General features: G+C 37.3%; 1 protein-coding gene across 3 annotated transcripts in view; it reads left to right on the forward strand.

Annotated features, from left to right (window-relative positions):
• rad18 (RAD18 E3 ubiquitin protein ligase) overlaps window positions 1-17,903 on the forward strand; it is a 62,188-nt gene that overhangs the window by 31,023 nt on the left and 13,262 nt on the right. For 2 of the 3 annotated variants that reach the window (XM_055212670.2, XM_055212671.2), the window contains exons 10-11: window positions 1,002-1,124; window positions 6,000-6,135. In XM_055212670.2, the coding sequence (XP_055068645.2) occupies window positions 1,002-1,124; window positions 6,000-6,135 (259 nt within the window). The remainder of the gene's footprint in view (window positions 1-1,001; window positions 1,125-5,999; window positions 6,136-17,903) is intronic. The other variant, XM_055212673.2, reaches the window with a different exon arrangement.

A 17,903-nucleotide genomic window follows, 5' to 3' on the forward strand; every position in this document is an offset into this window, starting at 1 on the left:
CTTTGACAGAAGTAATCTTAAAAGCAGGCCCTTAGGATTCACCTTCCATCTGCTTCTGTTGTTGGACACTACTTTTAATATCAGTTTCATGGTCTGCCGTATGCTGAGTCTTTGAGAGTAGTCTCGCGTAGCCAGACCTTCATACTGAAGGTCTGGTGTTTTTCGCTGCTTTTTCTGGACAAAGCCCACCCACAAGCTGTTTGACCGACATGTCAAACAACCAATCACAGTTTGTTTCGTCTAGCGTCACGTTTCGGACTCCTCACAATAACGAGCCGGCTGGCAACAAGTCAGTTATTGAAATAACCAGCTGCAATCGAATAGCATCTAAATAAACAACATTACTCACCAAAGAACAACGTTGTGCACTTCATCAACAGCCACACCAATGAGACGCTCCCGTTAAATGTCTGTTTGAAGCATATCTCTCCACTTTTTAGCACATACAAGCAATTCAGGAGAACCAAACTTTTTGACTCCACTAACTGCCTCAAGCAAAACTCTTGGACGTCTTTTAGAGAGTCTATGCTGCGAACTTTGCATATTTTTGAGAGTCCAATGTTTAGCTGATCATGATAACTGGTCATTATTATCCACGTGGACATGACTGATTCTCTGCATCAATGGAACGCCAGAGCTTTGTTTTCCAGGGACCGATACTAATCGCGACACTCGCGTCTCCTGGAAATCCGGTTTATTTCAACCAATCAAAAGACGACTTTAGACATTCTCACAGGGTTTCCAGAAAAGTGTACGAAAAACATCAGACGTTCAGCCAACAGTTTGTGGGCGTGGCGTCTGAGGCTGAGACTACTTTGAGAGTAACTGCTGTGTTCTGTACGTTGTAAAAAGGTTGGATGAGTGTAAAATGTGTGCACTGTAAACCAGTGATAGTTCACATAACATTTTTATTTGTGGGAATCAGAAGACTTTGTAATGGGCTTGTGTTGGACATTTTAAATCTGACTGAACAATTCATCTCTGCTTTCAAATTCTTTTAGGAAAGCAGCACAGCAGTGAATTTTCCCGGTTAATTGCCCAGGTCAGAGGTCGTCTGGAGACGTCGAAGAAAACCCAGGTCAGACATGAGGAGGGCCAGTCAGCCGAGGAGACAGACTCCAAAGGTATCTGTTTTTTAAAGGAATAAATCACCCTCATGCCATATCAGATGTGTATGACTTCATTTCTTCAGTTGAATAATTTTATATTAAAATGCTGTCATGTTATCTTTTAATATGGGAGCCAACATGGTGAACCTAAAAACATTTATCAGTAAGGTAAAAGTGACCCCAGTTGGTTATTATTATGTCTTCTGAAGCAAAACAAGTTTGTGAGAGAAAACAAATATTATTTGATCTTTTTTAACGATCAATATGTTGCATTTCCATGAAAACGTACACATCAGGGAAGTTCAAATATATAGCGGCACGACGATAAAATCACATCTCATTGGTTTTTCCAGGTCTCGAAACAAATAGTCACGGGACTCGCAAGAAACAATGAGAGTTTGCTGTAACCTGCTTGTGTGGAAGTGACTCGTTAAGCTTAATACTTTAGAGACTTTTAAATCTCGTCTTAAAACGTTTTATTTTAGGATTGCTTTTACTTGATTATTTTATTTTCCTTATTATTTTTGTTATCTATATTTTTTTGTATTTTTAATGTGTTGTATTCTCTGTAAAGTGCTTTGAGAAAGTCACTTTTAAAGGCGCTCTATAAAATAAAGGTATTATTATTATTATTATTATTAATCAATCAGTAGTTATTTTAAGTAAATGAATTAAATTGTCTAATGGGGCATACACACCAAACGCGAGTTTAAAGGGCGTTTTGCAGGTAAAATTTTTCAACGAATTTGTGCAATTTGCTTGTTGATAATAAACATTTAAACTGTTATCCATTGTATTTTATGTTGTTGGGTATCACAAAACCCGAAAAAGTATGAAAAAGTACAGCAATTTGCAATGATTCTCCTTTCCCTCACAACGCACTGTATGACGTCACGCTGGGGAGAGAATTGACCAAAGCCGCCTTGAGAGCATTGAGAATGACTATAGAAAGACGAGTAAAGTACAGTTCTGATAGCGCAGATTATAGATAAATACATACATACATACATACATACATACATAGATAGATAGATAGATAGATAGATAGATAGATAGATAGATAGATAGATAGACAGATAGACAGATAGACAGATAGATAGACAGACAGACAGACAGACAGACAGACAGATGGATAGGCTAGTATAGAGAGATAGGCAGACAGCCAGATAGCATAAGGTAAGCATATCTTCGTGTAGAAAGTAAACAAACAATTAACATACTCGTGCATGCTGGCTTGAGGGGGTCCATGATCCTGCCTGAAATGGGTGTAACTTTATGCGATCTTCAGCACAAACGGTTTTGGCAGCATGTCTCTAATCCTGGAAGGTGAGTGGAGCACGTCACGTCTGTTCGCGGGGACCAGCGACCCAAAAGCACTCACTTCCTTACAGCCAGTAGCGGAATGGCAATCGAGAGAGTCGGGACTTTCCCGGGCCGATCTGATAATAGTTATACATTTCGAGTTATATTAGCAACACCGTCTGGCGGCGTGATGTGCGCCGGTTCCCGCAGCCCGCTGGTCAAACTGTGCAGGCAGCCTCTCTGCTCAATAAAGTATATAAAAGTGCTCAACCTGTTCGGCAGGTCCAAACATGTACAGGATTTATAAAAATACGGTGATCAATGAGCGGTTCCTCCTCAAATGGCATAGTTTGTCGTGATGTAAAAAGCCGCCGAACGCCTGTTTATTACAGTATGTATGCGGTCGGATCCGAGTGTGCTGCAGCTGCTGATGCGTATAAAATGATCGTGTGATTCGTTATAATCGCATAAACAATATAACAAAGCATCCTTTTATTTCACAAAACAATATATTTGAGATATTATTTGATAGACTAGTAAGTGTGGATTAAGGATGTTTAAAAATCTCTAGCCTGGTGGTCAGGACATGAATGGATCAAATCAGCAGATTTGCGAAGTTTTATTTATCTCCAACATATATCATAAATAATAATTAGCAAGGTAACTTTGCAGTATAACACATTATATATTTCCTACGATGTATATATGATTTCCAAATTATATACGTAAGTATTAAATAGCAATAAATGTCTCATCTATCTCTATGGCTCTGGCTGAGTCTTTCTCCACTTCTCCCCAACGTGACGTCATCGCAGAATTGCGTTAAAAAAAACGTTAATACCAAAAACGTAAAAAAAGTGGTCTTTAAGACCATTTTTGAGACATTTTAAAAATTATACACATATCTTGAGTGATTTATGTACCCATTAATCGACAGTGGTGGTTAACCTGCAACATACACTTTAACGATTTGCACAAGTAGATTACATAAAAGTAAATGCAAAGACATGATCAGACGCGTCCTCGCGCAAATTGGGCTGCGCAATTGCCGCAAAAACATGTGTTATTTGTTTCAAACATGCCTACGCAAAGTTAAAAATATTCAACTCAAGTGAAAAATTCGCAAGACACAAAGTTAAATCCCGCGAATAATCTAGAGCGAGCAACGCGATGCTACGCATTTGGTGTGTACGTAGCATAACTGTGGGTTCACACCAGATGCGAGTTCAACAAATTGGCGCGAGTAGATTACATACAAAGTCAATGCAAAGACGCGATCAGACGCGTCCTCGCGTGGGGCGATGCGAATGACGCGAAACACGCAAACACGCCTTTGCCCAAGATGAATTACACTCGAGCAAAAAATTTGCATGACACGAAGTTAAATCCCGTGAGTAATCTAGGGCAAGTAACGCGTTGCCCCGCATTTGGTGTGTACGTAGCATAAGGGCGCACTCACACTATCCAAACCAAACCGCGCTCGGGCGCGTTTGACCCCCAAAGCCTGGTTCGTTTGACTAGTGTGAGTGCTCTGTTCCGCGCCCGGGCGCGGATTGGTTAATCGCGCCGCGGCCGGGTTGCAGAGGTGGGCCGGAGCGCGGTTCACTTGGGCTCAGGCGCGGAAGGCTGTGGTGTGAGCGCAATCGCGCCTGGGCACGCTTCAAAAGGTGAAGACGTCAGTTGCGCGACCACTCACCTTCATCTGCCTCCGTAAAAACCTTTTGGTGCGTGCAGCGGGTTACGTGAATGTCCGCGCTGCGCACGTGACAGATCAACTAAGCAATATGATGGCATGTGAGAGGGCTGTCTGTAATCGTGCACCAAACGACTCCGATTAAAAAACACAGACCTTTCATTACGGTGGGTTCCAGTGTTCAGTGAGAGCTTCCCTTCCTGCTTTTTTCAAAACAATCGCATCTTAATGACGAAAGCGCGCCCGGACTCGGATCGATACAAGTACAGTGTGAGTGCGTGCACATGGGGGAGTAGGGAGGGGTGACATCCGCGCTGGGGCATGGTTTGGTTTGGATAATGTGAGTGCGCCCTAATGCTGCATTCAGACCAGCCATAGTAGAGGCGTCAAGCGCGAGTGGTTTCATTGTTAAGTCAATGTAAAGACGCGTTGATGCGTGTCTGGAGGTCTCGCGGTGCGAATAAGGCGTGTAGCGTGGTGCGGTAGACACGAATCACAAGCAAATTGAGTGTTGCCGCAAGAAACGCGCAAGTTGAAAAATTTGAACTTTGGAGGAAAAACGCACCGCCGTTAACCAATCAGATTACAGAAAGCGAGGGAAGTCGCAGAAGCCCCTCCCATGACGCAAATTTCCGGGTGAATGTCTCGATAACTAGAATTTCACGCGCGTGAATGAAGCGAGTAAACTCAAAATGTTCAAGCGGCAAACTAGACGCAGTATACCCGAATTTGATCCCTCAAACGCGGCTGGTGTGAACCCACGATCAGACAGGTCCTGTTGATTTGCATATTGGTTTTTACTTCATCTTATTTTTATGATTTTTAGTTCATCTTAGCACATTGTTATATTGCTTTATTAAGCTCCATAGAAAACAAATTGTATTATATAAATTTTTAAAGTGGGTGACACTTTTCACTTGAATCTCAATTATCATCTTCCACTAGATTTACATACAGAGAAATACAACATGTTCAATATTTAATTGTTTGTTAAATCTTGTAAATGCAAAAGTGCTTTTGTAATTAATTACATTATCCTGAGTGCAGGGATATAAATAGTTACTGCTACTACTTGAAATGGTTAGTTTATATAACAACCTTTCCGTCACTTACATTAACACTATTTAAACCTAAAGATTTTTATTGATTAACTTGTGCATTGAAAAAATGCTGAGCTTTGTCACAGGTGGTAAGGTTTATTGGTATAACCTTAGCTTTGATCAGCATTGAATAAACCATCATTCGACAATTGCAGTAAACTAGCGCCTGTAGACTTCATTTCCTACACTGATGACAAGCTGTCTGCCCTCATGCTGTTATCACCAGAACCTCAATGCTTTTATATGAGAACTTGAGAGTCAATAGGCAGTTTGCTATGTAGAAATAATTGGCTTGGTTGCTTGGACTTGTATCTCTTTATCAATCAGTCAATTTCGTTACAATTGATTTTGGAATTGTCAGTCTCTGTAGAGATAGATGTATCCAGGGTCTAAAATTAGTTTTTTGACCCAGCTGTCAATGCCTGGTTAACAAGAAAATGTACTTGCTGTATGCCTTGTTGTGTCATGAAACTATATTTTGCATTATTTCCAAAAGATTGTTTTTCTTTTTTTAAATGTGTGAAAAGAAAAGCTTTCAAGGAAACATCTTATGCCCCTTAATTTTAGTCTTTGGATACATATAAATTGGCATTTCAGAGGAAGATGGAGCACTTAATGTTTTATTTAACATAGTGGAGTGCTGCTCTCAATGTAAAACTATGAACTCTAGCAACCTCATGATTTAGTCATCACTGGATAAACTGTTTTCCACATGTCTTAAAAGCTATGCAATATAGATATACAAGTAATATACAAAGTAAAGCTCATGTTTTTTTCTTAATGTATTTTTAACAGCTTCACATAGCATTCAGAACTCAACCCAGCCTCTCATTTCTACACCACTAAAGGCAAAGACTGAAGTGAAGGATGTGATGGTCAAAGTTTCATCAAGGTCATCAAGCCCTACAATCAGTGATGTGTCAGTCAGCAGGTACCATTTTATAAAAGCAAACAACTTGTGCAGCTTATATTTAAAGTGAATTTAATAGTTTATATGCTTTTAAAAACTCCCAAACTATACCTTTATTCATAATACACTATAACACAGCATCAAGTGTCGTATTGCTTTTGTTATGTTAATAGATACAATTATGAAACGCACACTATAAAAAATCATTTTTTAAGTTGAATCTGCATGAATTTACAATTTATTTATATTTTTTTTTTTACTAGGGAGGAGTTGCTTTCAATTATAAAAGTAAAGTTTAATTAACTTAAGTTATTTAAAAAATTAAGTTCAACAAAGATTTTTAACAGTGCATACCTTACTCATTCCCCACCAGCCTTTTTTTGAAAAGTTGCCCGCTAGCATTTTTTGGTGATTTTTGAAGATTTTCTTCCAAAAATATATAAACATACAAACATATCAAATAAAAACAGACCCTCTGCTTTCAAACAAACAAACAAAGCGAGAATTTTTTTTTCTCTGCTTATAAGCATTTTTGTGAAGGAATTTTGTTAAATATCATATTCAGAACGATTATCGAAACATACACAGTTTAAAATTAGTAAATATGTTTTGCTTCAGTTTTTTTTATAAATTGGGGAAGTCCACCATCTAGTGGATACGGTATTACAGATTAACATAAAAACTAATCAGGAACACGTTTTTATGCAAATGTTTTTCTCTTAATGGTGCATTCACAATAGCCGCGGTAGAGGCGGCAAAAATGCGCTATTCTCACGTAGTTGGACGCTTGAACATTTGAGTTTACTCGCTTCATTCGTGCGTGAAATTCTAGTCATTCGAGACATTCGGAAATTCACGTCATGGGAGGGGCTTCTGTGACTCAGCTGAGACTCCACTGGCTTCCTGTAATTACGTCACTACTACAGCAAGGTCCTGATTGGTTAAAGCGGTGCGGAAATCCATCAAAGTTCAGATTTTTCAACTCGCGCGTTTCCAGCGGCAACGCCGCAGGATGCCTAATCGCGTCTTTGCATTGACTTAACATGTAAATAACTTGCACTTGCTGCCTCTACTGCATCTGGTGTGAACCCTGCATAACTTGTAAATGGCGGGGAAACCGTTAAAGGGATAGTTCACCCAAAAATTCTGTCATTATTTACTCACCCTGAAGTTGTTCTAAACCTGTATAAATTTCTTTGTTTTGCTAAGCACAAAGAAAGATATTTTTAATCAAGCAGGAAACAGAAGCACCATTGACTTTAGTAGTAGGAAAGAAAAATACTATTGAAGTCAATAGTGCTCAAAAATAGAAATTAATACAGGTTTGTAACCACTTGAGGGTGCGAATTTTCATTTTTGTGTGAACTATCCCTTTAATTCCATCAATCAAATTTAAGTATTGTTCTTATAGGTTAATAGGGTGGGTAATTGGCCTATGTAAATACCTAAATATGCTGTAAAATACACAAGCGGGTTTTGTGAATCCCTTACAGTCTAACAAGACTCTTTTAACAAAAACGGTATGAAAATAAAAAGTGCAATTCTTATCGCGTTTACCATCCTAAGCAGTTTTTTTTTTTGCCAAATTTGATCATTTGTGATTTTAACAGAACAGAATAGAATTAATAACACGTCTTTTTACAGTTGTTTATTTCTGATAACAGGGGTAATAAATGACAAGTAAATTACCTTTGTGTATATATTAATCATATTTAACTTATATCAACTATTACACTGAGCTAATGTTACTGTGTAAAAGTATACAGTGTTAGCTGCAGGTCCTTGAATTCTTGCCTGGCTATCAAACCTCTAAGCAAAGTTGTGGTCCATGCTCGCCGTATCCCCTCGTCTTTGCCAAACCAAAACATTTTATTTTTGATAAGGTATTTGTTTCAGAGATCAGTTTAGCCAGACAAATAAATAAATACAGACTGGAAGTTCACTTCGGTTCGTAACTGCAACAAGGTGCATGCGAACCATCTATATACTGCATTTCTCTACCTCTTCAATGTTAAATATCAGTGTTACTAAAATCTTGTGTTAGACCACTTATCCAAAGGTGAAAAAAGTCTGAATCATTTTCACTGCATACTCTGTTTCTGATTCTCACACTTTCATTGGCTCAGTTCCTCTCTTATAACAGATAAGGCAATTTCCTGCTGTTTTTAAAGCAATATTGACAGGCCTTTGCTCTGTAATTATCCATTGATCTGTGTGGGTCAAAGTGTGGGAGGTTAACTCTGACAAAGCAGAATCTATGAGTCACAGAAGAAGCGGATTGTAATGCATTATCTATCAGGTTTTATATACAGAACATTAAAGGCGGAGTCCATGATGTTTGAAAGCCAATGTTGATATTTGAAATCACCTAAACAAACACGCCCCTACCCCAATAGAATCTGGACCTTCTGTTGATAGACCCGCCCCACACATACGCAACCCGGCATTTGATTTGATTTGATTGGCTATAAGTGTGTTTTGGTAGTCGGCCCGTCTCCTTTTCCAACGCGTTTTTCAAACATCGTGGACTCCGCCTTTAATATATAGATTGTGGAGATATCTTTGGTGCTTTGCTCACTGGGTTAAAATCAGTTTGGAGTTTTTTTTACATTTATGCACTCGCCATAAGCTTTTATCCAAAGAGACTTACAGTGCATTCAGTCTGTTGGTGCATTCTCTGGGAATTGAACCTTTGACCTTTGCACAGCTAATGCAATGCTCTACCAGTTGAGCTATAGAAACCATACTTATCCATACTTTAAGTGACTTACATGTGGACAAATTTTCTTATTCATTTTACCAAAAAATCACAGATAAATTCACAAAAAATACTGTGGGTAGTATGTTCATGTATGTAATCATTTAGAAATGCATGATTTAACATACATAAATGCAGAGATGCACAATTTATTATAGCATAGGGCCGTGTATATAAATACATGCACAACAAGGTATATAATTTATTCTGTGGCATTTTTCCAGTTCCAAATGCATGAAGTGCTGCATTTTGCCAAAATGCGAAAAATAGTAATGCCATTGTGTCTCAAATCAGCCTTTCAAAATAGCTTTTAGATGCCAGTGAAGGCTGGCATTGACACGGTTTCCGCATCGCAAAATAAGTGCTGCGTCGTCTCCTAATAAAAGTGAACTTGGACATGATGGAATATACGCCATTAAAAGTTTGGACAGTTTTCCAACTGAATTTTTTCAAAGATCCATAATGTATGAGCATTCCCATTAGTGTATTGCATTTGTTGGCACATTTCATAACGGAACCCAGCTTAAGTTCCCACAGTGTTTTCAATGGCCACCAAAGATATCATTTGGCCACATACCATCATTATGCTCTGTGAAAGCGAGAAATTTGTGTTTTGATTGGCGTTGCATTTTGTTATGGTGCCAATGGTTATTCTGTCTAGTTGTCAAATATGTTTATTCATCATAATGCTAGACTGAAATTGAGTTTTGGAGAAATGACAGGCTTTAAATGCTGTCACTTGTCACATATGATAACTGGTTATGAGACACACCAAAACTTAAGAGATGAAAAGTGCTTTAAGAATTTATTACTCCTAATATATGTAAATTCATGTAACAAATTAAAAAAGTCAATACCTAGATTTGTTTTTTCCTGTTTTTTTTCAATCTCAGGATGTCTGCGCAATATTGCAGTGTTCGTGTGGACGGTCCTTGTTGGCTCAAGGGCACTATAATTTAATTTGTTTTATTAATTTGTGGAACGCCCCCAGTGGCAGATGGTAACTTGTTGTGATATTTATAACTAGGTAGATTGTTTCACCAAGGTGAGTGATAATTAGAAACGCCTTTTAATTTACTGTTGACTTACCAGATTAATAGTGCACACCTGATAAGGTTAGTTCAAGATGCTCTGATGTTTCGGTTCTCATGTAGGTCTTAGTAGTGTTAGGAAGTGTTGATATGATCTCTGCATAAACTGTCCAGAGTATGTTTGATTCAGTGATTGAACCAATGTTAGCACCAAAGAGAGAAATCGCAGATGAAATCTATAGCAGTGCCCAAAACTGCAGCTCAGGGTAAGGTCTTGGGCTAAGCAGTATGCGAAAATGCTGAGCACTTGCATGATAATTAATTGGATAATTAACTGATGCTTACTTGCATGGATGATATTTGCTTTTGAGCGATTCGTTTGCATATGCTTATTAAAATGGTCGCGCCAACCACGCACTGTGTCTGTGTACCGTAAACAATATATTCATTAGCAGAATGCATTGTGATGTATCAAACTCATGCCGTGAAAATGTGAATTACGTTTTAATGAAGCTATTATACAGCATATGCAAGTATCTAGAGTTTTAATGTTTGAAAAGTTTTTCCTTTAGTTAGAAGCAAGCTGAAGTTTTGCAATTATATTCTAGGTGAAACACAACTTAAGTTAGATTTCTACAAAGGGAAATTTCAAATAATTTCAAAAGAACATTGCGTTTCATATTCTTTCTGTAGCACACGGCTTACAAACAGATATGTTTAAATTGTGAATAGTACCTGCCTCAAAAGAATGACAGTTTTATAGATGAGTAATAAACTTACCATGAAAGTCTTAGGGTTCAAAAGCAGACACACAAGGTTTGTACAGTAAGTGCAGTCATGTGCATTGTTTTTGAAGTAATTGACCTTTAATGTATGAACAGGATTAGTGCTATCAACTTTCTTCACTTCCACTTTTTACTTACAGTCTTTAATGTTACAAATGTACTTTTAAGTGTACTTTCAATTTAAGCGTACTTATTTTGTAGCCTTTTCTTGAACTTGGCAAGGCACCTTTATGGTAGCAGAATAAACATGAGGATGTCTTTGATAAATAAAATGGGTTGAAATGCGGTGGCGCTTAAATCTTTTACATGCAAGCCAACAGAAATGCAGCTCGGGTCTGAGAGATAAAGCTACACACCATATCTGGCAGTCGCATTCAAAGGCAAATCAGTACACATGCTCTGGTGTTGTGTTTGCTTGCCTTTGATTTGTGGAAGGCTTGCATGCAATATTTCAGCTGTGTTTTAATGTAGATGTGATAAGTCAGTGTTACATATAGATGCATGTTTATTAGTTTTAAACCATTATCAGTTTTAAATCACTAGGATACAGTTCAGAATATCTAGAGCATTGTTTCTCAACCAGGTGGGGCACGAAGGGGGAGGGGCTGGGGGGCTCAACAGATTTCCAAGTGGGGAGGGGGGAAATTAAGATGACTTCATTTTATTTTCGAAATTATTCAAATTTGTATAAGTACTGCAGTACTTAGGGCTGTTTTTACCATATCTATGAGTTAAGTGCATGTGCGCAGAAGAATGTTAATTAAGCGCATTTTATAGTTTTGAACTTGGACCACTGTTGAAAGTTCTTTAGAATTTAAATAGCTCCATCGATACTTTAAAGATGCCACATTGCGTCTCTAAGTGATATGCACCTTATCAATGAAGCAGAGATAATGGAGCAGAATTTGAATGCAGGAAAAGTACAACTGTGAGTGAGACAGACTTGCATGTGTAGTAATATTAAAAATTGAGGATGCATCGAGATACCCCCTTTTAGTAAAGTGACCTCATAATTTTTCAGTAGGAGATTTGTGTGGCATCATCATCCTTTAGCCAACGTCTCCATGTACAATGAGAATGTATTGTGTTATGTGTGTTTTTGTATACAGCAAAACAATTGAGTTGAAATATGAAATTTTAAACATGAAACTATTTCTTCTCTGTCATGCCTTAATAATAAGTTTTATATCTGCATTCTAAGCAGTAGTGTTGGGAACCGAGAACCAGTACTTATTCAGAACCGGTTCTGTTTTTTTAGAAGGAACCGCAGGCAATTCTGCACTTCACAAACTATAAAAAATAAGTACAGTCTTACCCAGCGAAATGTTAAAGTTCGCGTGAACGCAAACGGCCATAAAACTCAAAAGTTAATGCGCTATAAACTAATATCCGTGATGAACTGCTGGCTTGGGGGCAGAACGATGAGGTAAGGTTGGTCAAGTTTGTGGAAAGTATCAATCTGGACTACCAGTACTAGAACCGGAATTGGAACCGGAAAATTTCTTATGACACCCAATCCAACTAAACAGTCAAAAGAGAAAGTAGTATGGTTGAAGATTATGGTTCCAAAATGCAATAAATCCATTCCGACTAATTTCAGTAAAAACATGTGTTCTATACCAAGAAAGTGACAAAATGAAAACCACTATTTTCTGTTACAAACTTTCACATAGCATATTTAGGTTATAATAACATTAACCTGATAAGGAACACTGTGCCGTACACGGTACACCCCCTCCCTTCCACGTGAGGCTGCATTACGTCATTGTAACTTTCAATTAAATCTTCAAAATATACGGTCATGCGGCACATCGTTGTAAAGCTTAGATTTTCCGGATTCCGGATTTTTTTTCTTCGGCCGAGTGCCTCTTACATAAATTATTCAATTTTGATGGCTTATGTTTCTTCCCCGCCACAGAAAACCAGCACAGGTTTATCAATGCCATCAATTTATTATTTGTTTTTTGTTTGTTTGTTGATCACGATATACAAAGTAGATGAGGAAAACTAGGATTCCATGTGTATTCAACGCACCACCATTGTTGTTTACAATACGTGTAATGGTGCGCTGTGATTTGTTGAGCGTTTTTATTGCATTCGGCAGAGGAGGACTGGCGTTTGTCGCGGTTTGGAGAAAAGATGACGGAATAACACTGCGGATATCGGATTTTGCTTATTATAAAGAATTTAGTTTTTAATACTGACCAGATACAATACTGTTTTTGGCGGTAACTATATTTTTTTTAATGTTTTTTATCGCGTTTTGGAACCAAACTCTTCATTTTGTTATTGAATAGGTTTCAGATGCCAGTTTCACAGGTTTATTTCATCTGCCTTTTTGCTGAAAATTCATCCCAAAGTTATTTGAGTGGTTTTGTTGAACTGTGACATTAAGGTGAGACACAGTTGTGAGCCAATCAAAATGCGAGAGGTAGAACAACGTTTTGAAGTCCGACTCACTTGGTTCGACTCACAGGGTTCATGACCTCCTATTTCTGTAATGTATGTGCAATGCAATGTTTCTCTTTTCTGTTTTGATTTGTATTTAAAAATATTAAGCGTTGTTGTATTACTCAGCATATTATTCAGTCTACCTCTTACCATTAGTTTGTCCCTATCATGAAGGAAAGTTTCCTCTACATCGCTCCGTTCTGTTTTCACAGTTCATTAGGAGATTAAGCACATTTTTAAAGATCAAGGAAAATTTATTTTACTATTACCCCTCTTAAGACTTTTAGACACTGACTGCAGTACATGGCATACTGCCAGTAACTTCACTAAGTCTCTCATTGGCAAGTCTACTGTCATTAGATGTTAGCGATTCCTTCTGAGTGCATGTCACCTTTAGGATTTATGGCTTAACATGCTCCTGCCATGGTGCTGTATTCCTTAGATATTTGCTTACTGAAGGCAATATTCCAATCCTCGTGGCATTACGTCTCTGCATATTTACAGATGTGATGTCATGGCTTTCTGTTCTATAATATATTGTTCTCATTTCAACAAAGGCAAAAGTTAAAGCCTTTGCTTTTGTACTCTGTACTTCCATCTATTTTGCAGGTTGAGTGCTTTTAAAAAACTTTTATACTAACTCAGGATTTTTTTTATTGAATCTTCTATTTCATGTGTACTGGGGGTGTCTTTTTCAATAAGTGGATTTTGTCGCAATGCACAATTGTTTGTGTACATGTACAAGTCAAATAAACAATGTTTTGCAAAGCTATGTGTTTGACCGTGCGCATACATTTGCATACATGTAAAACAAACTATACTCCAGGCTTTAGGTTAAAAATATGTTCCTTTTAATGAAGATAGGCATTAATAACAATTGTGGAAAATGATGGTGGTTTAGCTGATTCAGCTTTGTACTGATTTATTTTAACCATTAAATCAAAGACCATTAACTGTCATATTGGCAGGCTTTGGTTACTTCTGACTGTTTTGAAATCTTGGCCCATATTCTTAAAGCTTCTTAGGCCCTGTATACATTAGAGCATTTGCGTTTTAAAACATCATTTTAGAATAAAACTGATCCTCGTTTATACTGGCATTTTAAAAAGAATCTTCATCCACACTATACACAACCATAAATGCATGAAACATGACAAATCACGTAACTGGGCATGCGCATAAAAGTGTAAAATAACTTATTACTCTAATAATAGCTTACCTTTGCGCATTTATGCAGCCTAGGGGTGTGCGATATTGCCAAAAATTCATGTCTGGATCCTCTGTCAGCAACTACAACAGACACTATTTGGGAACCTATAAAAATGTGTTTGGGAAAGTATTATATTGTTCTAGCTCCCCCCTACAACATATTAATATGATTAATAGGTTAATGTTTATGTTATAAACCAAACAGAAAGGTCTTTATGATTTAAAAAGGAAGCATTCAAGTGAACAGTATTAAACAGTAGCGAACTTGAAGCAAAATTAAATTTCAGCAAACTTCAGTCAAACATAATAAGTGGTGAAGTATAGCTTTAGCCTACAGAAATGCTTATTGCTTTAATGTAAGGAGTTCCTCTTCAGGCATTTCACCATGTTATATTTATAATAGTTCATTGTTCGCAGTTCATATTTATGATCTTATAGTCCATTTGAAAATTTTCATACGAACTGACTGTATTCTTCAGAAAAACACCAAATAACTTATCTTCCCTTACCTGTCGCTTTTCAGTGCGTGTGTGTTCCCTCACACGCGTTCTCTGACAAAAAACGTGGCCAGCTAAAGTATTAAAAATTAATATGACGTTAATATGCATGTCCTCCGCTAGCAACACCAAATAACTTATCTTCCCTTACCTGTCGCTGTTCAGTGCGTGTGTGTTCCCTCACACGCGTTCTCTGACAAAAAAACGTGGCCAGCTAAAGTATTAAAAATTAATATGACGTTAATATGCATGTCCTCCGCTAGCAACACAAAATGGCAAAAAACGCAATCGGCTAAACGAGCATTAAATATTAATGACATTGATTTTATTGTTTTTATTAATTTATATTCACAAAACTTATCAACAAAACATCGATTGAAATTAAAAGACAAATTATATGAAATGAAATAAATGTTAAAGTAGCAAACAAAACTTAAATTAAACCCGAAAATAATGTCTGACCCATTACAATTCTCCCTTCATATTGGCCTTTACAGTGCCCTATATGGCGTTTTAAAATTACAGTCTATCTTTCGTAATAAGCTAACTAAATTTAAACAAAACATAAACAACATTACAACAATATTCAAACCCAACAATACTCAAACATAAATATAAAAGACATTATCTATAAGGATACATGTTAAAACAATCTGATATTGCGTTTATAATAGCTGGTTGGTAGATGTTTACTATTTTTGGCAAACATTTACCTGAATAAAAATAATTTTACTTTGAAAATTATGCACTGTCACGTTAACATCAGCTGTTCGTTTACATAAGACTCGGTGACGAAAATGGTGACGTAGTGTAAATTAAAGGCGTAAACGTGGCAAAAGTAATGCGTTTTAAAAGGTAAACGTGTTAATGTAAACATAGCCTTAGAATCCTTTCAGAGAGCTCCTAATGTAGCTTAAAAACTTCTATGATGGAGTCTAAGCTTAACCTTTGTGCATTGTTTAAAATCACTACCATGTTTGTGTTGTTCGTGGATGAAAACATCCAATAAATTAAACTGCTGTAAAAATGTATCAGATGAATATTTTTTCAATCCTCTTAAAAGTCCTTCTCCATTATACTCCATTGCGTTACTTGCGGGATTCAACTACATGTCAAGCGAAGTTTTCGGCAAATGCACCACCTATATCACGTCATTCACATCGCCCCACGCGAGGACGCGTCTGATCACGTCTTTGCATTGACTTTATTTGTAATCTACTCGCGCAAATCTTTGAACTCGTATCTGGTGTGAACTCACAGTTAGACCTCTTTTAAGGGTTAAGATGCAATAAATAAAACTGATCAGGATTACAATTACGGGGGAAACAATTAGGTAATTGGCAAAAGCCTCCATTACAGCTGTCCATTTGTGCTCATTTTTGTGCGTTTTGGTATGTTTGGGCACCAAATACATTGGTGAATCAGAGATTTTAAAATTGATAAGTTAACTCGTCCTTTAGCCATTCGTTTTGGATTTTTTACTATCAACATAACTCCCATAATTATATATTTACATTATATATATTATTTAGAAAGTTATAAAACCTTTTAAAACTAATGTAAAATCTTGCACGGGATTAGTATTACCTTGTGACCTCTAGTGATTTGTAATAATTGCAGAGGTTGTCTGTGATCTTAATCCTGTGCAAATCTGCCATGTCTGTAATTTGTCAAATAAAAACCTACCATATTTCGCCCAACACCGAACGTCCTCTGATAATATTAGTCCAATGCGAATGGGAACCTCTGTAATTTGGCCAGGAATTGGTGGGATAGTATATGATTTTTCAAGGCTTGTTTAACCTGTGTGCCTTTTTTATTTTGTTTTTCTCTGTTTCTGAGCTTCTCGCACTGCAGGAGCGCACCTACAGAGACACATATCCCTCCGCTTTTTATAACTTTTACCCGTGAAAGTTGAGGGATTTCTCCTCATCCATGTTTGATGATTAATATTGAAAATGTGCTGAACTGTCATCATTTGATATCTCTAAGTTTAGGCGGAGCTGTCCTCCACAACATCGCAGAACCGTTTCTAAATAGAATCCACTAACGCTCGACGCGGCGCTTTTGCATCACGAGTTAAATTAGGCTTTGCTTATCCTGTGTGAACCGGCCACACGAAACTCAGATGTAGGGGTGACATTTTTAAATCAGACAAAGTCCCCAGATAATACTAATCCAGTGCGAATAATACTTAATTGAGAATTATGCTTTTTGTCATAATCGTGCAGCCCTACATTGAGTGCACTTTTAACCTGTTCAGTATTGCTCTTGAAAGAAATTAATCTTAAAATAAGTTGCTTTATTTTCCCTCCAATGTCAGTTATATCAATTACTTTCTTTTTCACAGTTTAAAATGAGCTGTTTTGTATTGGTTTCAACCCAGTTTTAATTCAAATGACCTCCATTTCTGATTTGTACATCGCATGTTTGTAACATTTGCATCGTCTGCTTGTTGACCAAATGGAAACTACTCTGCAGCAGATGAGAAATACTTTGCATTCTGTGTTTTAGTCCCACAAACATGTGTATGAAAATGTGATTGGCATGCAAAATCCTAATTATTAATTCAGCACTCACCAGATCAGGTTCTGAATCTTAATACAATCTGTCCATACTTTATTTGTTTTGATGCAGGTTATTTCCTTGTCCTCAAAATGAAAGTCAGGGATGACTGCATGTTCTCCTTATCATGCCAGTAACCTTGACTATGAGGAAGTCTTCTTAATTATCATCTCAAATATATCATCAAGGATGGGATTTTTTCCGTATAAATACGGATTTCCGTTTTTTTCTGACCTTGGTGGGATGACTTGTCTAAATCACGTAAATCCGCTAAGTTTTATTTTTGTGATGGTGGGGGGTTATGCGCCCGTTGTTTGTAGACGCTTCACTGCCATTCAATATGTATTCCTGACATTAGGTTTGTTTCAACTTCATGCAGCGCTACAAAAACCGACAGGCAGGTGAAATCAAAGTACCACAGGAGTGATTTGAGAAATCATAAGGAGTCTGATGTTGGGTTCCTTGCTTCTTTTTTATGCTTGGCCAATCACAT

The sequence above is a fragment of the Misgurnus anguillicaudatus genome, chromosome 8 (genome assembly GCF_027580225.2).
Source record: "Misgurnus anguillicaudatus chromosome 8, ASM2758022v2, whole genome shotgun sequence".
Taxonomy (NCBI): Eukaryota; Metazoa; Chordata; class Actinopteri; order Cypriniformes; family Cobitidae; genus Misgurnus; species Misgurnus anguillicaudatus.